The sequence below is a fragment of the Leuciscus leuciscus genome, assembly GCF_965113295.1.
Source record: "Leuciscus leuciscus genome assembly, chromosome: 1".
NCBI lineage: Eukaryota > Metazoa > Chordata > Actinopteri > Cypriniformes > Leuciscidae > Leuciscus > Leuciscus leuciscus.
Window position 1 is genome coordinate 44,076,456 of NC_138725.1, and position 27,845 is coordinate 44,104,300.

The window sequence follows — 27,845 nt, forward strand, 5'->3', positions numbered from 1 at the left end:
ATATCCATAAATAATTAAATTAAATTAAATTAAATTAAATTAAATTAAATTAAATTAAATTAAATTAAATTAAATTAAATTAAATTAAATTAAACACAGAGGTAGTTGTTCTCATTGCATGTACAGAACTTGAAGCAACTTCACGTATTGCAGTGAGGATGAAAGGGAATTTGGTTCTTTAGGATTTGTTTAATTTGTTTTGTTTTTTATTACATTTCGTGAGATAAATGTAATGACACACCTCAGCAGTCACTGTATGCTTTATGGGTTTCTATTTCATATCAAGATGATTGACTTGGTTGATTGTTTTAAACAGTAACAGGATGGTGATGAATGAAACAAATGCTGTGCATACCAAACGCTGTGACACTGAACAACAGCTTCTCACTTAATCTCTTCGTTTAATGAGCTTGCGTGAGTTCTAAATGTATTAAAGCATTTCATGTCAAAGGCAAAGTCTCTTGAGCTACAGTACATACAACTTTGTTGTTTGCCCATATTTTGTCTTTTTAATATATTAAGAGCACTGGGTCTTAATCAGTTTGAGGTGTTCTGTTTCCTTTTTTTCCCCACAAACTGATTTAAGTGTATAGTTCAACCAAAAATGAAATGTCATCATTTATTCCCCGTCCAAACCTGTTTAAAACTGTACCACAATTCAAAAGTTTGTGGTCAGTACATTTTTGTATTTTTTTTTTTGTTTGTTTTTGAAAGATGACTTTTATGCCCACCAAGGCTGCTTTTTTTTTAAATCTGAAAAAAATAGTAATTTTGTGAAGTATTAATACAATTTAAAATAACTGTTTCCATCATAATGATTTACAGTGATGTCAAAGCTGAATTTTCAGCATCATTACTCCAGTCATCCGTGTCACATGATCATTCAGACATCATTCTAATATGATGATTTGCTGCTCAAGAAACATTTTTTGTTATCAATGTTGAATACAGTTGGGCTGCTTAATATTTTTGTGGAAACGGTGACACATTTTTTTCAGGATTCTTAGATGAATAGAAAGTTCAAAAGAACAGCATTTATTTGAAATATAAATCTTTTGTAACATTGTAAATGTCTTTACTGTCACTTTTGATCAATTGAATGCATCCTTGCTAAATAAAAGTATTAATTTATTAAAAAAATAACATACTGACCCCAAACTTTTGAATTGGTAGTGTATATATAAATACAAGTTATATAGTGTGTGTATATATAGAGAGCTTTCAAACTTTAAAAAGGGTGCAGAAACACCATAAAAGTATTATAAAAGTTGCTCATATGACTTTATATGAAATGACAAAACGGCACCCAGCACATTCTTCTTCAATATCTTCTTTTTTGCTCCACTCAAGAAAGAAAGTAATACAGGTTTGGAACGACATTAGGGTGAGTAAATGATGACCGAATTTAAATTTTTGGGTGAACAATCCCTTCAAGGTGGACTCATCAGCAGAAGAGAGAGGCTGGTTTCACCAAGGTCCTCATCAGTCCCATCTGAAGTCATGACCCACCATTTCATAAAATTTCACATTGAATGGCCTATAAAATTCTCTAAGCTGCTCAATAACTTCCCGGTCAATCTGAACGTGAGTTCTGCCCTTGGACTTGCCCAGACAGCGGGGCTGGCTGCTGCTTTCCGGCTTCTTCAGGCACGGGAAGCCTTTCGTTCGGTTGAAGTAGAAGTGCTTGTCTGTGATGATGCGTTTGAGCCCCAGGAAGTCTTGCACCCGGCCCAGCTCTCCGGCCGGATCCGTGATGAGCCGCTCCCCGCTGACGAAATGAATCTGTGACAGACGGAAGTATTGCAGCCAGTTCTCCAGGTGTAGGATGTACATGCCTATGCGGATGGCATTCCAGGAGGTGTCCACGATGCCTTGACTCCTGTTCATGAATGCTAGGTCCTCAAAAGAGGGGATGTCAGGCTTCTTCGACAGGGTCTGTGTGTAGTCGGAGATCGCCCTTGTTACCGGGTTTCGCACTACAACAATCAGCTTCGTTTCACGAGACATGTTTGAGATGCGTCGCGGTGCCTCCCGTGTCACAAAGTAACTCGGTGTTTTCTCCATGGTGATTTGGCTGTCCAGAGTCCGCGGCATAAGGCCCCTGTGAAAACAGAAATATTAATCAAAATGAATGAAAAGCATAGGAAAGGTTCACAATGGTGGCTTTTCACTTAAGCCACCTAATATTGGCACCCTTGGTAAATATGTGCAAAACAACAATAAAAAAAGTGTTAAAATTCAGCATGCAACTCCCTAATGTCCCTACAGACATGAATGATACATCAAATTGTTGGGGTGTGCTATTGCTTTTCCAAGCAGTCTGACATTTGACAAATAATGAAATAAGGAAAAAAAAAATCTATAGACATGCATTGAAGGATGAACCACTCTTTTGACTTAAGCAACCATCTTGCAATCACCTTGCAATCACACACACACATTTCCTCAGAGAACATGTTCAAATGTATTATATTTAATTGATAAAACTATAACACTGCTATTTTCTTTTCACAGCCTTGTGAGGAAAAAGTGAGATAGCTTGTGGAATGTGGTCACCCCTCAAATTAGTGTAGACTTCAGCATGACAAATAGGAATTCAGTTACAGAAAGTGACAAAATAATCAGAGCACACACAAGAGGTTTTAATACTCGCAGCCAATATTTCCAGTCTCTTATCTCCCCGGTGAGTGTGATGCTGAAGGGTATGGGGAAATTATCAAATCTTAGGCACATCCTTTACTTCTGCTCATAAATCACCATCACCTGCATTACAGATGCACAATAGAGAGAAAGGCTTCGGCAAATCTGGGACATGCGAAATAGGTCGTTATTTTCACAAGTTTTCTCCAGGAAACCATCGAGTCCAGCTTTAGAGTTGTTCTTACTTGAACTGATGAACTACATAAGGTGATATCCACTTGGTCACAATTCTGTTGTTGTAGGAGTTAGCGTATTAATAGTGCCGTGAGCAGATGTTTTGGAATGACACGCAGAAAACTTCCCTCTCACCTGACAGATATTGGAACAGGTGTCTGGAACAGGTGTCTTGAGAAATCACACTAGTTTCTGCGAGAGCCCTAGGCAGAAAAACTACTATCTGAATGCAGGATTTTACCGTTTAGCTAGTCAGAACGCTCTGAAGTGCTAAGTCATTTTGAGAGCTAACATGTCAATTCAGGGTGGGATTTTTGAGGGAGGGGACAGCATCATTCAGTGGTGTAAGTTAGCAAATCGGCGAATAATTTAGAAATATTGTCCGACTTGAGACAGCGCCGACGCCACGTGACTGTGACGTATGGCATCAAAGTACCACGAGAACGATTCGAGAACAGCCGACTGATTCATTCTGCGCAGCTTCTCCAGAGCGGCTGTTTGAGGTCTGATGACGACACAACTGTTCCACGATTGGCCGAATCCACCGCATGACAACGATCACGAGTGTTTGTGTTTATTCAAACACCTTCAGTTCCACTAATGCTCACAAATCAGCATTTTTATAACAATAAAATCTCTTTTCATGTAGTCGCAATATTATATTGTGCCATGTTTATCAAAATAAAACTGATTTAAAAAAACTTAGACCCCACTACATTGGTATTTAAATAGTACAGGCTTTTGTTGAACTTTATTCTTGTACAAACATACGCTGTAATAAGCAGTACAATAAAGTATTAAATGAAAATGTATCTGAAATGTCTGTGTTTTTGACAAATATTGCATTTATTTTACTTCAGCTGTGATAAAGTATGCAATCACAGCGCGAGTGTCACTACGCAAAGCAGAAAGTGTCCGACTTCACATCCCTGTTTGCAGCTCCTCCCCGACTGCAAATGGCAACTCTCTCCGATCGGTTAAATCAGGGGTGGCCAATCCTGCTCTTGCTGATCGACTGTCCTGCACAGTTCATCTCCAACCCTAATCAAACACACCTGAAGCAACCAATTAAGGTCTTCAGGATCACTTGAAAATTAAAGGCAGGTGTGTTTGATTAGGGTTGGAGATGAACTGTGCAGGACAGTCGATCAGCAGGAGCAGGGCTGGGCACCCCTGGGTTACATCCAGCCGCAGCCGAAGTTGAACAGACCTTTTGTCTGCTTTAACCCTCCCTTTTCTCCAATCATTTTGTCCACTTAAACCCCACCCCTTTCTCCAATCATTTTGTCCTCTTTTGTCAGCTTAAACCCGCCCCTTTCTCCAATCATTTTGTCATCTTAAACCCGTTCCTGTCTCTAGTCATTTTGTCATCTTAAACCCGTTCCTGTCTCTAGTCATTTTGTCATCTTAAACCGGTTCCTTTCTCCAGTCATTTTTTCAGCTTAAACTGCAAGCTTGCATTAAGATCTGTCTTTTCTCTGTTCGTCACATCGCAACATAAATTTGTCAATTTCGACTAATTTTAAAACACCATGTCTAAAGCTTGAGGCTGTCTACACTGGATGAGACAAAGCGGCCATTGCAAATGTTCTTTATGTCAGAAGTAGCACGCTTGAAGTACATCAGAAATAAAATGGGGCATCAGTTTACTGTTGGGAATTTGTTGTCGCATCGCGCCACATCCAGTACAGCATCACTGATTATAATGGGTTCTATTTGCTATTCGTGTCACACTGCTCTCATCTGGTGTAGATGTGGTGTAAAGGTCCAACCTGATCTCACAAGAAAACACTGACACTTTTTTGTACAATGTGTCAGTCTCATATAAATTTGTAGGAAAATGTATGATTTTTTGAAAAAAAGTAAGCATGAAGGCCCACCCTTAAGTATAAACATCACTGGGACGTAAGCAGATTGTATGAAAACCTTTGAATGAGATTGTAAGTAATGATAAGAATTAGCCTGCAATTTGCCAAAACGTAAAATAGTTATGGATTCCCATGAGATTGTGATGAAATGCCCTACAAACAAAACAAAACAAAACAAAACAAAAATCACACAAACATATATAACTTAAACATATGCTGTATGTTAAACATTTAACACACAATATCTAATGTACTTTTCTATATGATTGATCAAGTAAACATGTAAAGATATCAGATATCCACATTAGTTAATATAGAGATTTTTGCTACATTTACAAATCCCTTATATTTTTTTCCCTCAGATGGTATTTAAGCAGAGCTATAAATTAACTTTTCATGATTACATCAGCGTTCATCCATTAAATTGAGAATTACAGCTATAAGACAGGATTAGTGAGGGCTTAAGAATTTAAATCTTAGTTATAGACTATAATAAAGATGGAAATTTTATTGACCGTCTTATTGTATGGAACACAGGGGTCAGAGTATAACCTCGAATTTCCACCAGCTTCCTCGAGTTTCAGACTCATCCCCAATTCATAATGGTCTTTCCTAAAGCAGGAGTTGCCATACTTTACCTCCACAGTCCTGAAAATATCGATCCATTTAGCTTGATTTATAAATGGTGCGCTGCTGGCCAGGGTGTCTCTGTTAACCTTAGCGGTTCAGGGCCAGAGTAAGCCATTAATCTTGCATACGGTGCAATGGAGCTTCACCCACTAAACAACTTTAATGTGTGTCTGAATGCATAACACCAATCACAACTTGATGCAATGCATACTTCAGGTAATCAAACGTGTTTTTCTTTCCAGACATCCATCAAAAATGCACTCACAAAAACAAAATTCTATTGAAGTTGACACCAGACTTCATTTTCGTTGCAAACTGTAATATTTTATGCATCGCTAAGGGAGAATTTATGCTTCAACTGAAATGAAGTGCACTCTATTATTCTTCACTGAATTACATTTTTTTTATTATGTGAATATTTTTGTGAAATTATTATTAAATTGCATGGAAAAGCAATTCTTTAGAGTTGCGTGTCCTCTTATACAGAATATTTATTAAAAGAAAGACTTCGGTCCAAACTCTGGCACTTGTCTTTGTGCCATTGCCTACCTTCGTACTCGCAGTTCTTTAATTAATTGCGTTTGCAAGAATCAAAAGATGCCATGAATTTGCCAGGCTGCCTGTTATCACATCACTGATGTGTCTCTCATCTGCTGTCTTGAGACGAGGGGGCTGGCAGGTGCTCTTTTGCTTGCATAAGAGTCTGGTCTTTTTAGAAGAAAATTCATTTAGAGAGAAGAGTGAAGGCTAAGTTAGCTGAAAGCTGGAATAGAGAGGTGCTAATTGCAAAGTGGTGCACAGAAGCATACTGTTGGGTCCACACTGAAGAATAGCCAGGGAAGTAGCCATAAGTGGAAGAAGTTCTTGGCAGTTTTGAAAGCTTTCATTTTTGTGGACAATGCAGAAATAAAACTAGATGGTAACAAGAAATAAACGTACAACTGAATAATGGTAAAGGTTTGTTAGAGCTTCCCTTAAAGGAGCCGTATGTAAGATTGTGGCCAAAACTGGTACTGCAATCACTTTCAAATTACTGTAGGGCGGTGTCTCCCCTCCCCCTCCCCCTGACTCGAGGTTGCCAGATAGGCTGCAGGATCCAGCAGGAAAGTAGGCTGCTACGTAGCTTTGGTAACTAGAGCAGAGCTGGCAACCCCGATGCCGAAACACTACTGACTTCGTGATTGGTAGATAGGTGGAGAGTGGCGCTTCAGGCCAAAACACAAGATGACAACATCAACATCAGTTGAGGGCTGCAACTTCACTTTTTAAATGACAATATCCTGGCCGGACTACTGTTGTCAGTGATATAAGTATTTGAAATGAACATGATGTCTTAATGTCTAGTGACATATCAGGGCCATTTTATGATTAATTGAAATACATTTCTTACATACAGCTCCTTTAATTGTCACTTTCAATTAAAATAGTAATGTTTTTTTTCAAGAAGATCAAAATAAAACCTCTAGAAAGCTGTTTGTTAGTATTTTTATTCATCTCAATGGCAGTTACTCAGCTGGCGCAGGACCACCCGGACGTATGTGATTTGAAATCTGCTCAGTTCTGGAATCCTGAACTGTTTTTGAGTCTTTCTCATCTGAGCCTAAAATGCTATGTGACTGAAGGTACATATATATGACAACGATATGATTAAAAAGGAGAAGTTTTTCAGTGTACAGATGACACCATTGTCAAAACGATCCCCACTCACACGGATCCGCAAAAACTACTAAAAGAGTTGTATTCTGCTGCCAGGCCATTAGATGGCGATGAAACACTATAGATTGAACACGTAATACGCATGTACATGACGTCATTGTCTTCAGAGATTTGCGTTTTTGTTGTTTACACTTTAAAACCCGTTTTCAAAAAGTTTGCGTTTTCAGGCACCCAAAACGCCATTGTTGTGTAAACGAGTGGCCAAAACGCATAAAAAGTTTTACGTTTTTAGTTGAAAACGGTGTTGTGTAAACAGCCCCTACTATCCTGAGCAGTACACTATCCTGAGCTGTAACAAAAAGGTGGTGGGGATGGAAAAAGAGCCCTAAACAATTACTATAATAAATCTACTATACTATAATGAAATATTGCCTATATTTGCCTACACTGATGAGCCAAAACATTATGACCAGTCACAGATGAAGTGAATATTGTTGATCATCTGCTAATATCATGTGAATAAAAGCCTAAATTAAATCCGTTCATCGTATAAAGCAATCAAGTCTCTTCAGAAAATTTGGCAAATCTTTTGAGTCGACAAAGTGGTAGTTGCGTAGCAGTCAATGGAGGGACATAAAGCTCTCAGATTTCATTCAAAACATCTTTATTTGTGTTCCGAAGATAAACGAAAGTCTTACGGGTTTGGAACGACATGAGGGTGAGTTATTAATGACAGAATTTTCATTTCATTATCCATTTAAGCTGCGAGTTACGTTGTTGTATTGGAAACACATGCTAATCAGTCATTAACCAACCCTTGCCCAATGTTTTTTTAATTTTTTTTTATTTAGCATAAGAATAAAAAGACAATCTGAATGTAAATTGTGTACATAGAGTCCTGAAATTGCCAAGAACCTGTAATAGGAAAGATTTTAATAGCAACAGCAAGCAAAAAATGTAAACATTTTAATCACTGGCATAATTCCTCTGCAATTACATAATTAATACGCTTATCATGGTGCAGCAAAGGAAACAATTTTATCTTTTCCCATTGAATTAACTTTGAAGGCAGTCTCTTGCAGAATTAGAGAGAATTAATTCCTAATTGAATTTATATCACAAACAAGTAAGACATAAAACAATTGCCACCAGTTTAAAACTTAACGTTCCAAGGGAGACGTTTTCATCGCAACATTTACTCCAGCTATCTTTCTGAGCCCTGGATTCATTATATCACTGTATCTGTAGACACAGGCCTACATAATTGAGGATATCCTGATGTCTGGTATCACTGGCTTTCACTTTTAATGCAGACTGACATTCTAATTCATCAGGGGGTTAAGTCACTACTTGCTGCCAACAGATCCACCACCTCAGAGAAATGAGAAATGGCATCAGGCAAAGGTCTGATATTACATCTGAAAGTTACAGTGCAGTTAATTGTCTGCCAGAGCACGATGTATTCCTGTTGTCTTTTCTGCTGAAGATAAGTTTTCAGAGAGCCAGGCAGCTCTTCTGATATGTCTGGGATCTGCTGACAAGGTCGTGAGAGCTCTGGAGAACAAGCTCTGTGAATTACATCAGCTTGTGTCATACTAATACCATCAACCTAAAGTTATCCCCTTAAATGAAAAGTCTCCTGCAGGCTTTTAGTCAGCCCAGGTATCTCTATTCTTGGGCCACATTTTGAACCGTACGATGAATGCAAAAAACACAACATCAGACAAAAAAATAAAAATAAATCTGAGTGCATGCCGTGCTAAGCGCAAACCAATGTGCCGTTCCTACTGAGGTCATTGATTCTGATGAAAAAAAAAAGGCTTCTGGCCAACCTGCATGCTGAGATGACTTTCTTCTGTGCCGCACCTTTGTGTTTCACACATTGCGGTTCACACATTGCGGTATGTTTCTCTAATAGATGACAGTGCAGATTTGCAGTAAAATGGACACAGAATGCAGTGACGCTAAAGTCCTTCTTGAAATAATCTAATCTCATTCTACTCTGGGCCAATTTAAGGATTTCTTGACAATGAGATGATGTGGCTTTGACAACTTTTGTAAATAAATAGCATTGCATCTTTGATTTTACACAGATGCAATATTCGGAGAGCGTTCAGATGAGAGATACTGTGCAAATGAAGCATGTCTGTGACAGCGAAGTGCCAACATGATCTCATTAGTATTCATACATAAAATGTGGATCAAGTACAATTCCATATGTTTGCACAGACACACACACACACAAATTAACACATTAACAGCATCTAAAGAGTAAGAATTTTACTAAATCGACACCTTTAGATATGTATGATTGTTTGTGAATCCTTTTAGATTCATTGAATATTGAAGTCAAGGAATTAACGCGAAACACTACAGGTTTATAGGGTAACATTTTTAAATAACAGATGTCACCATAAAACTTCCTCAGTTGATTACTTACACAAGTATATAAAAATATGACAAGTTTTTGAAATATGCATAATTATGCAAATGTGGCATTATCTCATTAAATACGTGTGATTTTGTAGATAGATCTGAACATATGATAAAGCCAGGTGCAAAATTATTTTTTCATTTTGTTTACACACAAGATGAAAAAAAAAAAATCAGAGGGATTTCAGGATATATGCTTTCATTATAGGAAATCAAAATATATTGTCCATAGCCTTAAAAAAAACTATTTTCGCCATATAAAAAAAAAAAAAAAAAAGTCAAATAAAACAGGCTAGGAATGATTTATTAACAAATCCGTGTGAAAATGTCTTCAAAACACTGCTAAGTGTATAACTTGAAAGTTTGGTGTACATAGCTACATAGGCTGAGATGTTTGTACTGGAGAATGACAAAAAACTCATTTTGAGAAAACAGCATTTAAAGATTTAAATAGCTCTAAATGATATTTCGTCATTAGCTTTAAATCCCCCTTTGGACAATCATGATTGGTTACTGATAGAAATGCCCATATTTGGGTTACATAGCGTTGTGCAGGAGACTCAGAGCTTTACAACGATACCGGTCATGACAGACTTCAGTAAACAGACGGAACTCGGCATGTCGCGTTGGAATGCTAACTTCTTGGTAAATTCGAAAGAAACTTAGTAAGCTTTATTTCTATAGCAGCTTGAAAAAAAACATATATTGAAGGAGTAAACTAGCCCAAAATCTCAAAACTGAGCACTGCAGGAAAAATATGCTGACTCGCCTTAATATGCTGATTTTATAGTATCAATGCTATCACATTTATTGAACATGTTTACCTGATTTGACATTATAACGGATACATTTTTTTTTTTTTTTTTAACAGTATATTGTAATGGAATGTTGTCACCTGTATAGTTTTATACTATTACATTTTGTACATTGTTCAGAAGTGGTTAGTTTGAGGAAACACCAAGTGCAAATAGCCCGTCTCGTTGGCACAGGATAGTTACACTAACTCCGCCCAAAATTATCTGATTTTGCCAGACAAAAATAAAAAATAAATCCTGTTGACAAAATCAGTGGTGTGGCGAGCAAGGCAGGTGGCGTCAGCTTTTGATGCAACCGACCCGAGTTAAAATTAGAGTTCTCTTTTCCCATCACATGTTTTAAATAAAAATGAAGACAATATTCAAAAAGTGGAACTATTTGAACCAGCCTATATTGGCTGGTGAGACAGTGCTCCATGCTAAAGACTGTCACCTATAAACGGGTCCACAGCTGAATAGATGTAGATCATCTCTTTCTTACACACACTCTTATAATACTTAATTGAACAAAATGTTAAAGTATTTTAATGACTGGAAAGGGAACAAACTTCAGACAGCTACGTTACTGCAGCCAATGTTTTCAGAGATCATATAAATAGGGTCTAGCAGCTCCTGTGATTTTACTACAGATGCTTTCATTAATCTGCCTTTCTTTTTCTCTTTCTGTAATAGTTTAGCTTGGAATGTTTAGGTTATCTGTGAAACATTAAGAATTTGACTTTGACTGACTTTGCAGATCCCTATCATATATTTAAAAAAGAGTTATCCTTATACACTGTTCTGATGCAACCTCATGAGGGTTTTCAGTTCAGACGGACTGGGGAATACAGCGCAGCTATAGCAAAGTCATCTCTGTGCTTTGATTGCTGCAAGTCATAATGTTTTATAGCACATTCTTTTAATTTTGATTCCTGAACCTTTACCTCCTGATCCAGCATTTTGATCCTTAGAAATGTACCAATGTCTGATGAAAAGGTCAGATTTGAATGTTCAGTCGATATGATGTACTAAACGCACTCCTGAAGCTGTTTGAGCATGGCTGGGAATAACTCTGTTTTCCCCTACCGTGTGCTTGAAGCTTTCATGCACTTAAGCACTTCTGACCTGTCCAACAATCCTGTACATATAAAATCTCAGGATTAAATGTCTGAAGCTATTTGTGATTCAGGGCTGATTTTAGTCCATTTATGTGTGATGGGCGTGCTGAGGTTTGTTTTCAGCTTATTCTTTCAAACATGCTGTCCATTCCCTACACTGAACAGACCATAGAAATCGAATCACTCAATCCACGGGTATTAAGCGTAACCTGGGCATATTTAGATAATGCATGCTCAGACGCACTCCAATATTGTATTAGCTGAAGACTTGCTTAAACCTACATATGCAATTATTAACTGGGCAGTTATGCTGCCATTTCTGTCTAATTAATCTGAGCCTCATTGTGCTAATTAAAGTGCTTTATGGTGGGACAAAGGATTGGATCATCATATTCATGCTAGTGCTGGTCTGATTGGTATTTCAAATGAAAAGCATCAATCACAATGCCAAAGCTGCAGGGATATATGCTCACAGCATTTTAGACAGCGATCCTCATTTCCTGTCTCAGTTCAAATGCTTGTCATCGCTGACACTCTTAATGAGCCAAGCCCCATTAACAATATCCTGTTCCTGAGTCTTCGTAGGGATCAGGCCAACATCTATGGCTTCATAGTTTACTCATGAGTTTAGTTGGGTTTCTTTGCATCTTCATACACTATGCTACATACAGTTTATTGGGCTCATACAGTATAAATGTCAAACTGTTTTATGAATCTTTTGGCATCAATGATTTTAATCCATGTGGCTTTTAATCAGTGGCTTATCCCATACAAAAATGTAATATATGGCCATATATGTACTTATATTTTAAATAGCATGACATATATCTATACATATATTTGACTTATCTGAGAACACAATATATGCCTGCAACATATGTGAACATTTATGTGTCCAAACATGTGAATAAAATATTTGAGTTCATCCATATATGATACCATATATCTGCATATATTACAGTATAGTATTGGTTTCTCGCATATATGGACAACATTAAGTATAAATATGTGACATACATATTTGTTTTCCACATATTTAATACATGTATGTAAACATACATGCATGTGATACTGATACATTTTTAAAGCTGTGGCATATGGTTATGGTACTTTGTGGATGTATTTGTCAAAAATGACAAAGAAAACACTGCATTATTGTATTAAAAATACTATATTTGGTATTCACTCAATACAGACACAAAATCTCCAACTATAGGCATTTAATTACAAGGCATTCAGATATGATACATATATGCGTCTTACATATATTTCACATTTATGTGCATATACGGGAAAATATATGGCACTTACATGAAAACGGCCATTTTTGGTATATTTTGAAATATGTTTCATAATATGTCTATGTGTTTTACATATATGAATTTTGCATATATTCTTCTCATATAGGCAGCAGACATACATGAGCACTGACATTATATATGTAATTTACATATATTGACATATATTACATTTCTGTATGGGATAGTAAAAAATAAAAATAAATCAGTTTGTTTCCTATGCAAATTTTTTAGCATTCTATTACATAAATATTGTGAACAGAGCATTTGCATGGTATCCAACATGTTAAGCACAAAAGTTGCTGGAAACTGCAGAACATTAGTCTCGCATAGCCTGACATTTGACTACAACATATTAAGCTCTAGTCCAGTTTGCAGCTTTATCCATCCAAAAACCACCCACTTACACAGGAAGAGACCAACAAAAAAACAGCCAATCACAGTTAGATTTCTTTCATGTCCTGTTTAGGTGCGGGTTTATAATCTTGTAATCTGAATATTTGTCCATCCAAGAAGTACAGATTATGGACACACCTACTTCCTATATCCACTAAAATATCAGTCCTTTTGCATAAAGGTGGATCGTATCAGTATTTGTTTCAAAAAACAAAAAAAGCAAAAAACAAATTAGCACTTCTAAGCTGGAAAATTCAGTGATTAGTTCTTCCTCAAAGAGATTAACAGTACCCTGTACCTTGTAAACAACTTAATTTCAAGGTGAACTTAGGCCCATGACTCCAAAAAGTACCAGCCAATCAGATATGCGATTGCATCAGATGGTCAGGGTGGGCCTGATGTCTGAGACTGAGACTAGAAAGGCATGTGCTTCCTGATGTATAAAGAAGTGCATGGCTCTATGCAAGTTCGAATCCAGTGTGTATTGTACCTCTTGCTTAGTTTCCTGTCTCTCCAACTGTGCTGTCATTTAAAGGTACACTATGTAACTTTTTTTGTTCAAAATGTAAATGTCAATACATCATCAATCCTTCTTCCAAAACCCGTTTTTGTCTTACCCTGATTCACTATGGTAAGTTTATTATAAGTGTTTATATTTTAGACCTATCGGGATGTTTTTTTGTGAGAAATTGCATACATGCGTCACTCGCCTGTGTGTCTCGTCATGTCCATAAACAGAGAAAAGTTGCTCCAGCTACTTTGTGGTGTGTATAGTGTGGGAGTGGCACATTTTAGTTGTCATAATGAGTGAAAAAGATTGACATGGAGCAACTAAATCTTGAACTTCAGGGGAAATCACTGGTTTAAAAAAAAACTTCAAACAGAGGAGAGTCTGCTGGCAAAAAGAGAATGTGACAGAGCTCGTAATAAAACAAGCATCAACATCTGCTTGGCTTTTTGGTGATGGAGAGAGTTTATGTCCATTGAAACAGCAGCTAATGAGGCATTTATTTCTATGGCCACAATCAGTGGTGGGCCGTCAGGGCCAGCAAGGCCTTCTCTGCTGGCCTAAACACTATCAGAATCACTGACTTGCACTTTAATATATTTTTTCCATGAATGATCTTGGTTGCCTGCTTCCAGTAGTGTATGTTTATGTTAGAGCTTTTATCCAATTATATTTCAGCCATCATGTGTTGCCATGGCCAAATAAATCTGCCTTGAGGCCTTCAGAATCAATAGTGCTTGTAGCTTAAAATGAATGTCATCCATATCAGTAAATCTGAATCAGTAAGATTTAAACAGCCAATCAGATTTCTATTTGACTGCATTGGGGCCGTCTAGAAGGCGTACAATAACGTTGGCATTTTCAAGTCCTTTCATTGGATGGTCAGAGCGCTTACTATTACTGGTAGTCAGAGGCTGAGCTAGCTAATTGCATCTGTAGCGAACTGCCCAAACTAAAATGTATTCCTGTAGATTTAATAGTTTTTCAACCCACAAATTTATGTTTCTTTCCCCCCTCAACCCCAGGTTCAAATGTACCGGGAAAAAATCCCTTATTCAGCCATCCAGGTTAACGCAGAGTCACGGAACTCTATTCGATCTGTCCAGGTAATAACACAACTGACTGACTGTAATGTATGCCATGACTGATTTTGAAGGCAAAAGTCCTGCTGATCTCATTGATTTCCTTCAAAAATCTGTGTGAGAGCATGGGCCAGCTGTACACATCGTCATGTTTTGCGGTGACTGTCCCTGTGTCCACTGCTTCTGTCGAGCAGACAGTCTCAGCCCTAAAGCGAATTAAAACTTATGCCAGAAAGTTTCAACTTTCAGCATTAGCCTCGATGGCGATAGAAAAGGTTGTTTGACTGAAACGCACAGATAACCTGCACAACAGAGTAATTTAAGTATTTTTGAGGAAAGAGATTAGGATGGATTTTGTGTAAAAAATAATCAGTAGGTTTGGTGAGTATAATGCTTTTTTTGCCCCCGTGTTTCCCGTGGTGAATGATTTTCCTCTTAATTTTTCTTGGAAATATATGATCAAAAGTTTATTTTATTTTTTTATTATAATTTTTTTTTACATTCAAACTATTGTGACATCTGACAAGGGACTATTGTAACCCTTAAAGGACAATACAAGGGAGGCTTCGTTTCTGAACTTATAATAGGAACGCAAGAACCACTGTACACTATAACGCACAAGCCGAACTCACTCGCTCGTTTCTCTCTACCCGGCCTTTTCTGAACTCACCGCATTAACCCTATAACTGCCGGTGCAAAATAAAAACAGCAATTTCACAACAATTATAGAGAGTCTGTGCGCTGCTACACTATTAAAAGTTATTAATTCAGGTAGGACACCACTGAAGGCCTAGGTGTGAAATGCACTGCCCGCCGCTGGAACTGAGGGATTTGAAATGTTGTAAAAGCAATGTGGAGATGCCGTTTTTACTACAACAGGTGAGTAAGGTATTTTATTGAACAGATAAATTGCTATATGTAGCTCTCTAACAGAGTTCATTGTAAAGCATTATTTATTGTGAAGGATTATTTCATTATGGTTGTTGTAGCGCTGTGCTGGAATTTATTTTCCAGGAAGTACTGTGATTATTAATGGCTAAAGCTACAGTAATGTCTTCAGCTAGCTTGAGATCCTTTCAATCTAAACTGATTACTTTTCTTAGTAGTGAATGTTTTATTAGCAGTAGGAAAACCACATTCATCCACACAGTCAAGCAGAGCCGAAGCACAACCATGCAATGTTCTTCCATCATGCAAAAAGATAAAACAAAAATACCTTACATTGTGTTTTGCATCTGGTTATGGCACGGTGTCATGCTCTGTGTCACTGCCAGGAGAAAGTTAATTGAAAGTGTTTATTTAGTTTACCATAACTGCAGAAGCTGTGAAATGTTTTTCAGTCACATCATCATGTGCAGTAATAACAAAGTCACATAATCCCTGAACAATGAACAGATTTTAGTCAGTATTACTAATATTCCTCATTTCCTGGCCTGGAAAGAGCAAATGGCTTACATTTTCCATCACCGTAATACAGATCATGAATATTTCAACTGCTCAGATTTTATTCTGGGAGGATGTCAGACCATTAATGACCAGTCAGCAACAGGAACTCGCCTCAGAGAAAGTCTATTAAGAGTTAACCATGAACCATCCACACATACATCATACTGTGGGTGTAGGTTGACATTGCTGGCAGTAGTAATGCGACTAAAAGCAGCACTTGAATGAATTATAACTCCTTCAATATGACACCTAAAAAATGTGTTATCATTTAAGCCAGACATTCATCTTTAAGCCCTTCACTTCTAATGAATGATTTATAAAAGCTAAAGCGCTGCTATACATTTGTCAACACAACATGTTCAGTGTGCATTTACAAATGACTCACTTGCCCTCATAGATTCATCATGCTACGTCTTTGCCGTAATTGCAACATATGAAATTAAACCATAACGATCTGTTGGTATTATTGATCTAGCTAGAAAAAACGGGAACAATTAGACCATCGACTACCCCAAAATAGACTGCAAGGCTGCTGCACGATGATAAATTAACTTTACCGTACACCTCGCCGGGAAAGAGTGTATTTTGATTCAGAACAGCGCCTTGGCAGACTTCATGTGTTGTTGCTCAAAGAGCTCCTCAACAGAGACTATAAAAAGATGAAAGGACCTAGACTTGTCAATCTCCAAACTCATTTGTGTTGGAACTGAAACATCTTTTGCATCTCAGCAGTGCCACAGTATTTTTGGTCTCATTTACTTCAGATACATCCCCGAGAGGAGGAGGAGAGCTCAAAGAGGTGATGTCTCCTGGATACTGGCTTCACTTCAGAGCACGGTGGTCCAACGCTCACATTTCAACGTGATATGCGCAACATCATACGCATTTGAAGTAAAATACGACCATCACATTCTATAGGTGTGTCCCAATTCGCATACTTATGCACGATTCTTCACGCTTTTTTTTTTTTGTAGTAGAAGTATGTTCACACTGAAAATTCCAAAAAGAACACATGCATTTCAAATGCCTGAATGATGCACTTAATTAATACGGGGCAGTTGAATGCTTGAATCTGATTGGTTGACGAACATTCTCAGGTGTTCAATTATTTTTAGGCAAACGCATGGTTAAAATAGTTCCAGCCAGGTCTTGACCGCATTACAGTTCTATATCACTACACCAAATGATTTCAGTTATTTCAAAGGTCTATACAGCCTACTGGTACAACAGAAAAATAACCAAAACCCACAACAACTATTATTCAAATTATTCCTTACTTAAATTGCTTCTAATTTCACACAGCAGAGAACTATGTTGGATGGTTCTGTAAAAAAAGAAAAGAAAAGAAAAAAATAAAGAAAAGAAGAAAAAAAAACATACTTATGTCAATGATTAAAAAAATTGGTGCAAAATGTTATGGTATTGTTGCTTCATTATCCCAATTCATTTCAGCCTTGTATCAGTGGCATTGTCAAAACACAATATGTTATCATTCATTTCAAAGCCACAGACAGAGTACTGCGCACTTCAGAAGGTTGTGGAAGTGAAAAAGTGAGGCGAGCCAAAGCTTTCATTGTCCAGCGGGGAATGGGCCTGATTCACCCACAAAGAAAATGCTTCATATTTTTCTCTGCTGGTTTAAAGGGTTCATTGCAAAGCTGCAGGATATAATGGGAACATTATCATGGAATAATAAGAAGCAGGCTTACTCAGTATGTGGCAGAAATGCAAATGGCTGGAGGGACACCTGAACGCAAAACACAGAATGACTGCACTTCATCTTATGCGTGATCCATTGAAGCACAAGTAAAGTGTGATCTTAATAGAATTTAATTGCAAATTGTCGCATTTATGACTTAACACTTTAGACAAAAATGAGATGTTCTTGTCTATTAGCATTAAAATAGAAGCCTTATAGAAGCACTACTGTGTTCATGAGCATTTTATTTCTTTTTTTTTCTTGATATAGCTACTTAAGGGTAATCGTCATACATGATGCCGTTCAATGGCAGACAAGGTAGCCATTCCCAATAAAATCATGCATCCATACAGTAGCTACAAATAACTTCACTCCACACCATCTCCCACCACCATCTTCTCCCATAAGGTGCACTTGTGAATATGCATTGGCATGTGAATTGATTTTAAAATGGGAAATGGTTATGTTTATGCACTGGAGCCTGAACAAAGTGATACATGATATCTATAGCTCTCTCTGCTGCCCGTATATGTACTATACAGTCTTTTTGATTTTTTCCCACATTGATACAGAGTATGATGTCAAAGGGAAAAATACACACATTTTACTGAACTACAGATACTAAGAAAAATTGATAATTGAATACATTAGCTAGGGGTGCAGCAGATCACAAAACTCACGGTTCGGATCATATTGGGGTTTTTGAGTCACTGATCGGATCATTTTTAGATCAGCCAAAAAAGTCTAACAGTATTCAGGTACAGAAATTGAAAAATCGAATGTAAAATAATACTGCTTAGTCTTCACTGTATAAGTTAAATAATTAATCTTTGTTAAAGCTTCATGATACTTTGTTAAAAGGATTTGTTGTTGTTGTTGTTTGGTTAACATTAATGACTCAGACAGCAGCAGGTATATTAGCCTGGTGTCACTTTAAGAGCTAATGCACGGATCCAATATAATGATACGCATCCGTTTTCTTTCTCAATTGTTTACGTTTATTTAAGACATAACCAACTGTGTTTACGAGAATATTAGTCAAGATGGGCAGTTTGAGATAATTCTGGCCCATGGGATCCGTTACACCCCTAACATTAGCATTCCTCTCCCTCACCCCAGCTGTTATTTTCTTCGGTCGAGACAGGTGATGCAAAACATGCCTGCCCACCTTAACAAAACTGCTGATGCTCCAAGTTTGATGGGGACAATTTATGAATAGCAAGTCATTTTTCAGATGCATATAATTAATCTGGAGTGACTTTGATTTTGGCCACTTTAGAGCATGAACTTCTCTCTCTCTCTCTCTCTCTCTCTCTCTCTCTCTCTCTCTCTCTCTCTCTCTCTCTCTCTCTCTCTCTCTCTCTCTCTCTCTCTCTCTCTCTCTCTCTCTCTCTCTCTCTCTCTCTCTCTCTCTCTCTTTTTATTTTTAGTTTATGCCACTCCAGTATAACTATTACATTTTTGGTATATTTTTGGGTCATTGTCCTGCTGGAAGATTAATCATCTCCCAAGTTTCAGTATTTCAGCAGACTGCAGCATGTTTTTCTCCAGATTTTTTCTAGATTCTGCATCTCCTCTGTCTTTATGAACTGATGATGTTATTGCGCATAGAAGAAAACTTCAGGGGTGATTTACATGCGTAAAAGCAAGAGAAAGATTTTCATGAAATTCATTTAGTTCCACGTTTTTGTCATTTATTTAGTAAATTGTCTGGCTTTTTTTACTTTGCATTTCAGAGTAACTCAATAAAATGTGCTAAATTCTAAAAAGGTGAAAGCATTTTATAGGCCCGGTATATGCACGATTTAATTTGCACAGCAGAGGGCCAGTGGAATGCCATAATGTATGATAATATATGATGACTGCTTCTCTTCAAGTATTCTAAGTGAATCCGAGCGCTCACCTTCAGCTTCTCAGCGGTTCTGTGGTTTGTCTCTAGAGTGACTCGGAGCATTCAACATTCATCCTTAATCCAGTCAGTCCCATAATGGACTCCCATCAGTAGACGCACTTTCTCGGAGTAGCTCATATTTACTCTCCACTCTTGCTAGTGGCACTCATGTCTAATGAGTAATTTACACTAAAATCACCAAATCAAAACATCTCGGTAGCTTGCCTTTCTCTGGGGCACATCCAAGAAAGAAGTGTGTAGGTAATTAATGCTACAGGAAGATCTACAACTCTCTGAACCATACTGGGATTAGCCATTCCCGTTAGTGATGCAGGGGAATAGAAAGGTCTCTCATGTGCATGGAGAAATGTGCGGTTTTCCCAGTTAAATAAGCTCTGTCCAACTTTCTGTCCTTGTCAACCTTTCTGAATGCTCCTTTCCCTTTCGAGCCAATTAATGGAGGACCAGGAGGAATTTTTTGGCTCCAGCAAATGTTAAAAGACGTCTCGTACAATCTGAGGATTTCTTAGGGAATCTGCTTGAAGAACTTCCAACTATCGTAAAATCAATAGAATTCAGATGCCCTTTTAAGTTTAGATGGTGTGTAGTGCAGAATATTTGTTTGATTTGATGAACCCAATGAATATGAAACCTACATCAGCAGGCTCACAAGTGTCCACTCATAATGGGAAAACAGGTTTGCCTACAACAAATGAGGCCATAAGGATCCTTGTCCATTCTAAAAATAAAGTAATGAGCATCCACATATGTATTACATGTCTCTCGCAGGCTTCGGAGGAGTGGTAGAGCACACAAAACTCAACAATTTATGAAATTGTCCAGGAACCTTGCTTGCACTTTTTTAAGGTAAAAGAAGAGATCTTATTATTTCAAGCAAGGACTTTGTTGCTCCATCTAGGACAACTTTTAGTAAAAACCCAGGGGTAATCTCAACAACGCTACGTGAATTTAATGAATGGGCCCTGTCAAGACAAAGACTGAAGTAAAATGAAAAACAAGACTCTAAAACACATTATTAAAGGGCTTTATAAGAAACTTTTGACTTAATCAGCCAATTCATCTTTCTCATTATTTCTGCCCTTTATTGCAGCCCTTATTGGTCCTCTCATTGCAAGAAGTCAGTGGCTAAAATAAAATGGCTTTCAGTGAGGATTAGGGGGACTGTTTCAGTGTCTTAGTGTGAGAATATAATAATAATAATATATATATATATATATATATATATATATATATATATATATATATATATATATTGATATATATATATATATATATATATGCTAGAGATTAACGCTTGTCCGCTTGGCAGGATTCATTATTTTCTGAAGCGACAAGTGAAAGAGAATCTTACTTTCCCGACCAGACAAGTATTCTTTTTTTAAAACATCAATAACAAAACATAATTGGACTAGATCTGCTACACTGCCGAAGGTGCTAAGGTTACTGCTGCTGCAGAGCAAGTACAACTTGCTTCTGCTAAATGCACAGATCATGAAATTAATGGAAACAAGCTTCTGCTGCTAGACAGAGGAAGACCCCCGTACCAGATCTAAGCAGGTGGTGCTGGGGAGGTGAAGGGCTAGAATAAGAATAAGAATATTCAGTTAGTGAATTCATTTGGATGCGTCATGGTTATAAAGGGAAGTGGTAATGAATACGTGATTTTGATTGGATTGTGTATGTTACGTTGAAACGACCTATCAGAGCACAAATAGAGTTTCATGGATGAACTATCAATATATTACATAATATTACATCATCACATGACCAATAAGTGCTGTTTTCCCAAATATCAGCACGGTTGCAAATGTGACATTGATTTTATACAGCAGTTCAACAAACAAGTAGTTAATATTAAATGACTTGCATTTTAGACACAATTTTGATTATTTTGCTCTATTTCGCCAATGAACATAGCTCCAAACAAAGCCAGAGGAGAACTGTTGTGCATATCCGAGCAACACACAGCGGAGTTTCATTACAGAATGATTCACTGTTTTTGAAAGAATTGGGTGAGTCAATATTAGCCCCTTTCACACATACAGTCTTTACTGGTAATTTACCAGTAAATTAGTGGTAGCAGATAATGTGTGAACAAGACCTTTTAAAAAATACCGGTAAATTGGTTCAGGCAATTTACCAGTAAGGGAAGTTGTAACATTACCACCGGTAGAGTGCTCTGTGTGAATGCGGAATGAAGATTACTGGTATTTGCACGTACGAAGTCAAAACGCCATGGTGTAAGAAGTCTGCTTTTGGCCAATAATAAAGACTTATGAAGATGACGTGATTACTCACCACTGTTTACAGTATGGTTTTTAATAGTTTTTCTATTTAAATATATGCGCTAAATGATAATTTTTGACTGTTTTGCAGCTTTTCAACGTGTCCATTCATCAGCGCTGCGGCTCTGCAGTTGGTTACTATTATGTGCGTCTCGTGTTTTTAAGAGCAAAAACGTATTTCTGTTTGATCATCCGTTATGCCTTTCACTCAGACATCAAAAAATGTTGTCAAATTGAACAGATAGTGAAACTAAAGCACTTCTCCTCATACGGGTGAATGAAAACAACGGCGTGGCGTTAAAAGATCATTTCCGATGACTGACATCACGGAATTTACCGGTATTTTGCTGCTGATGTGTGAATGGTCTTTTACTGGTAAAAAGGCAGAACGCCGTTGCTTGTGTGAACAGCATGTGAATTTCATTCTGGAAATTTTACGGTAATTTACCAGGATTGATGTGTAAAAAGGGCTAATGACACATTGACCCATTCAGCCATTTCAACAAATCAGTTGAATGAATGACTCAATGACTTAAAGGGATACTTCACCTCTGGAAAGATGAATGTGTATTTAAAATAGGTCATTTATGTAGAAGAAATGTGAAGAAATTTTTGAATTTGGAGCTTTCTAGACTGAGAAAAGCCAGAAAATGTATTTTTGGCTTATGTGGATGAAAGACAACAACTCCCAGAATGCACTTGCTTCGCTGCCCTAGGAGGCCACTCCCAAGCCACGCCTACCGGTTACAGAGCGCAGTTGAAAACAACAAGGATTAGCTACTAGTGAGTCTCCGTGACGAGTTTGCCGGGGATTTCGAGATCGCTCAAAATGTCCGGGATTCGGCTTTTGCGTTCTACAGTCGCCATTCATTATGTTTACTGTGGCGAGCAGGACGAGACTGAGGGGCGCGGGAGAACGGCGCGAGGCCGGTGGCGTCATTACTGAGACGCATCGGTCTCCGAGGAGCGGGAATTTTCTTAGCAATGTTAAAACGCACATCAACCGATCACTTGTTTAGCGTTCATGTAAACACTACATTCAGATTCACCAATCGGAATGAATTCAGTTAGATTGAAACAAAAGCTGTGCATGTAAACAATGAATGGCGACTGCAGAAAGCAAAAGCCGAAACGCGGACATTTTGGACGATCTCGACGGCCGGACATGTCCGGGAAAAAGAGGATGGTAATCCCTACTACTCAGCTTTCTCCTACTACTCAGCTTTCTCCACAGAACAAGAGCCTGCTATTTTAGCTTCCAAAGAAAGACGGCTGACACTGTGTACATTCTGTGAGTCAGATCCACCCTCTATGGGTGGGTTGAACACATGCGGAACAGCTCCTCCTACTGGCTGTAGTCTTTAGCCTCTGGCCAGAAAATCCTCCGATGACGCAAAATGACGATTTTTGCGTCATCGGAGGATTTTTTCCAGACAAAAAATACATAAATCTCTCCTCTCAGGGGGATATGAAGGTGGAAAGCACGGTAATTCGAAAATACTACAGGTTTTCTACTAATACAAAGCTTAATGCTAAATCCTGAAGTATCCCTTTAAGACAGTCACTTGCCACCGCCTACTGGTGGTTTAGTTTCATATTTAAAAGTATCATTGCATTTTTCACAACGTGTTATGTTAATGTATATTTTTAAAAAAGAATTGCGATCTCTTTATGAACTTTTTGAAGCGTCAAAGTGGTAGTTGCGTAGCTGTCAATGGAGAATACAGAAATCTCTCAGATTTCATCAAAAAGATCTTCATTTGTGTTCCAAAGATGAACGGAAGTCTTACGGGTTTGGAACGACATGAGGGTGAGTTATTAATGACAGAATTTTTTTTTTTGGGTGAACTATCCCTTTAAACAGTCTAAATACATCTAGATGCCACTTCAGATGCAGCTTCCGTGTCCTCTGCAGTGGAAATGTTGTTGATAGTGATTTAATTTGCTAATAGCCCTATAGTGTCTTAGTATTCTAGTTAAATGTATTGATAAAACTTAAAGGGATAGCTCACCCACAAATTTGTCGTGAACGCACCCATGACCGATTGCTGTGGCTGTAGATTACCGGTAATAATGTTGTAAATAACGACATCTTTGAATTTCTTTCTTTTCCCACCGCATCTTTTTCTCCCCATGTCCAAATACAAGGGACTAGCATCGATCTGCACATCTCACAAACACATCTGCTTCAATTGATTTAAGCACAGAAGACTGTGGGTGAGTGGAGTTGCCCCTGCACGAACGTAAATAGAGGAGAAGTGTGTTTTATGGTGGTTTCCAGACAACGAGCAGACTGAAAAAGCAGCAACACCTGCTAATGGCTGAAGGGCTGCTCTCACACAAGTATGTACTGTTGGCTTCTATGGCTTTTCCCCCACACGTTTGGACATGACCCATGGGGAGTCCTCTCTGTCCTGTCTGAGCTGGGATGTGATGTGTGTGTGTAATAACTGAAGCTGTGCTGCAGGCAGATGCCGTGCTGAAACAGGGAGGGCTGATATTGTCTCCCAGAGACCCCTGCATCACGGCCCTACACGCCACACAGAATCGACACCGACTTCTTGCACAGTCGAACGGCTCCCCGATGGGTATTTGAATGGCAGCCCATCAGTAGAAAGGGAAGAAGGAAAGGAAGGAGTTGATTTTAATCTGCCCACTGATCAATATGATCCATGCCTTTCTCTGGCAGGGTTTATGGAAGGTTTACTCTTGAAAGAGATCCATTGGCCTTTATCTGCATATTTTCCCCCTGAAACTGAACACTGCAATCACTCTGTGTCATTCCGCTCTGGGTCTCTGGCCAAAACGCTATCATTCCTGCTTTCTCGGTATGACTTACTGCTAACATCTCCTTGTCAGCAATTCGAGTTTTCAGCTCTTGTCTTACTGCCACCACAAAAAAGGCAGTTTTCATCATTTTTGCACTCTGCTGATATTACCTTTATGACATTTCACCCATTAGGCAGTTCTTTTTCCTTTTCAAATGTATGCAATTTTGAAGAATGATTTGCTACATTTTGGCTGTTCTATTAATATTATTTGATTAAATCAGTTTTTTGTTTGTTTATATTTATTATATTGGACCATGATGGCTGCTGTCCAAAGAATAACATTCATTTTTAAAGCAAAACCTTATTATAAACAATTGAATATTGAATATTTGTTTATGCATGCCCAGTATCACAAATAGTTTGTACAACTTTTGTCATGTTCAGAATACTGGGTAGTTTTACTGAGCACATCATTTTATGGGTAATTTGATTGACTTATCAAAATTCCAAGAATTCTGAATAGAGTTTGCCTAGAACAAAACGTGGAAAAAATCTATCTAAAAAAAATCTATCTATCTATCTATCTATCTATCTATCTATCTATCTATCTATCTATCTATCTATCTATCTATCTTTATCTCTCTCCACGATCAGGTTTCCCTCATGGAATGTAAAACCCATAGTGAGCTGATTAAATTCTGGAGTGATTAAAGTCACCATTAAATAAAAAATTTACAATAATTTTTTTTTTTTATGGAATATTGCAGTATTTATTATGATTTATACATGCACACCATTATTATTATTATTTTTCTATTTTATGTGCTCTTGTAATCTTTAATCAAAATAACTTCCCCTCCATCTTGCAACAACATCTCTTCTCTTCTCTGATGATGTGTCTACTGGTGGGAGGGCGGGACAACTTGTCACTCATATGAGATCATCGCAATAACAAATCATTCAATCAATTCCCAATAGACAAAATCAAGCCCTCCCCTAAATTTTTTCTTGTTTTAGAGAAGCCATTTTACTCAGATATACAGTACGTCAAAATAGGGAAGAACAGAACACCGCAACTTCTGGTTCATGCCGATTGTAAAGAGATTTTTGAGAAGGGAAGAGAAATCTGTGCCACCCCCCCCCCCCCCCCCCCCCCCCCCCCCCCCCCCCACTACACTTACATTATCAATTCCATTCTGGCTTTTAAGTCAGTGCACTGTTTGATGACACATACAGTAAAGCTTGATGCTTGACTTTTGGAAGTTGGAAGTATTTTCATTGGTGGAAAATAAACATAGCCTACTAACGTGCACATTTTTTTTTTTTTTTTTTTTTTTTGTCTGAACTGCAAGTTACTCAATATTGAATTTATTATGACTAGTAGGCCTAATATTAATATAATTCTTGCAATTGTGCTGTAGTATTGAATATTCGCATGGCTGTGATTACCTGCTGCCAATTTTCAGTACAGCATCACTTGTGTGATATTGCGTTCATTTATTTTTATTTTTGAATTGTATTATACAATTGCCTGGTTATTGAATTGACTAACTAGAATGCCAATGCAAAAAGCCAGAAAAAAACCTACCTGTACCATTCCAATCCTTTGTCATAATTTCTATCAAAGAAATGTGGTTCGGTCCCAAGAGCTCGAACATCTGGATGAATCCGGATGAACTCCAGAACTGCCCTGGTGCCTCCTTTCTTAACGCCAACTATAAGTGCATTGGGCAACTTCTTATTCCCGTATTTTGGCGAATTACTGTTATTACTCTGCTTGTGATCTATCACATCTTGTGTTTTCTGGAAGGCTGAATGCTTGCTTTGGTTGCCAGTAAGGTTCAAGAGACCCACAGCCCTCGTCTCATCCGAGAGAACTCTCGCTTTCGCTGATATAGTGCAATAATGTGACTTCTGTAAAAGTTTTTTACTTCCCATGTTCTTCAGATGGACGCAGCGGTGATCCTCCAATCTCTGGCTAGGCATGATTGTACCGGAGCAGAAGAGGATGCTGTAGCATAGATACATGAAACACAAAGATATAGTGAATATAAAAATAAATCTTCTGCTTAATCTGTTTGAGGATGGCACGATTCGGCTGGACAGGAACCTATATGCCATGTCTCCATGGATGAAAACAAGGCATGTTTTTCCCCGTAAGTTTCTCTGTGAGATTTGCTGGTTGTCTCGAGCTCCCCATCAACTCCGACTGCGCGAACTTACATCTCATTTAGGAAAATGATAGTTAATATTTCCGAGCGGACACATAAGATGACAGGAAGTCTGAGAAGAACAAGGTAAAGTTTCCAAATGAGCAAAAAAAAACAAATGTAATTCCACTGCCCTTTAGTTTTGACGTCGCGTCACTTTTGTAGGCTACGTGAAATCACCTCATATATCTGGACTCCAGCAACTTGACTTGACTTGATTCTGTGCTGATATAGTGTTGAAAATGTTTAAAATAATTCCTTTGTTAGACCTGGTAATGTGACACAGCATCTTACTAAATGCAATCCGGTTTGGAAATCGCATATTCCAGGTCTAAAAGGCACATTTTGCTTCCAAGTTCCCAACGCGAAGCCGCGCAGCGCTCGCCCGGTCACCGTTCAGCTCATGTTTGTGTCTTTTCTGAAGTTCTCAAGAGCGGCTTTGCGGCAGTCAAGCGCTCGAGATCAATATTTAAAGACGACGCCTGACGTCACGTCATATTTTCATATTCCTCGTGCGTTTGTCTTTTTAAAGGAGTAGCCTACTGCACGGCTGCGTGTACCATTACACTAAGTGCCATTATTCTGCTTAAATTCTCATTTGCCCCGCGTCTAAACGAATTGCTTGCGACCAGGGAGTGGAATCTTAATCGATTCTTCAATTATACTAAATTATGTTTATAGTTTTACAAAATTACTTCTCTTAGACCTGAAAGCAAACAACTCTCTGCTTAAAACTATAATTTATGAGATTACCACATCAGAGGTGTTAAGATGATGCTATGTGTATAATAAATTGTCATTCACAGTAATATTGCACTGAAAACTTCAGTTTTGATTCCTGCTTCAAAAACGTAAAAGGTGTTTT

General features: G+C 37.9%; 1 protein-coding gene across 1 annotated transcript; it reads right to left on the bottom strand.

Annotated features, from left to right (window-relative positions):
- Nucleotides 1–223: 223 nt before the first annotated feature.
- hs3st2 (heparan sulfate (glucosamine) 3-O-sulfotransferase 2) lies at nt 224–27,391 on the bottom strand. Its single transcript, XM_082189625.1, has 2 exons — nt 26,359–27,391; nt 224–2,101 (listed from the first exon to the last, which is right to left on the bottom strand). The coding sequence occupies exons 1-2, from the start codon at nt 26,889–26,891 to the stop codon at nt 1,483–1,485; spliced, it is 1,152 nt and encodes a 383-aa protein (XP_082045751.1). The 5' UTR covers nt 26,892–27,391; the 3' UTR covers nt 224–1,482.
- Nucleotides 27,392–27,845: the final 454 nt, after the last annotated feature.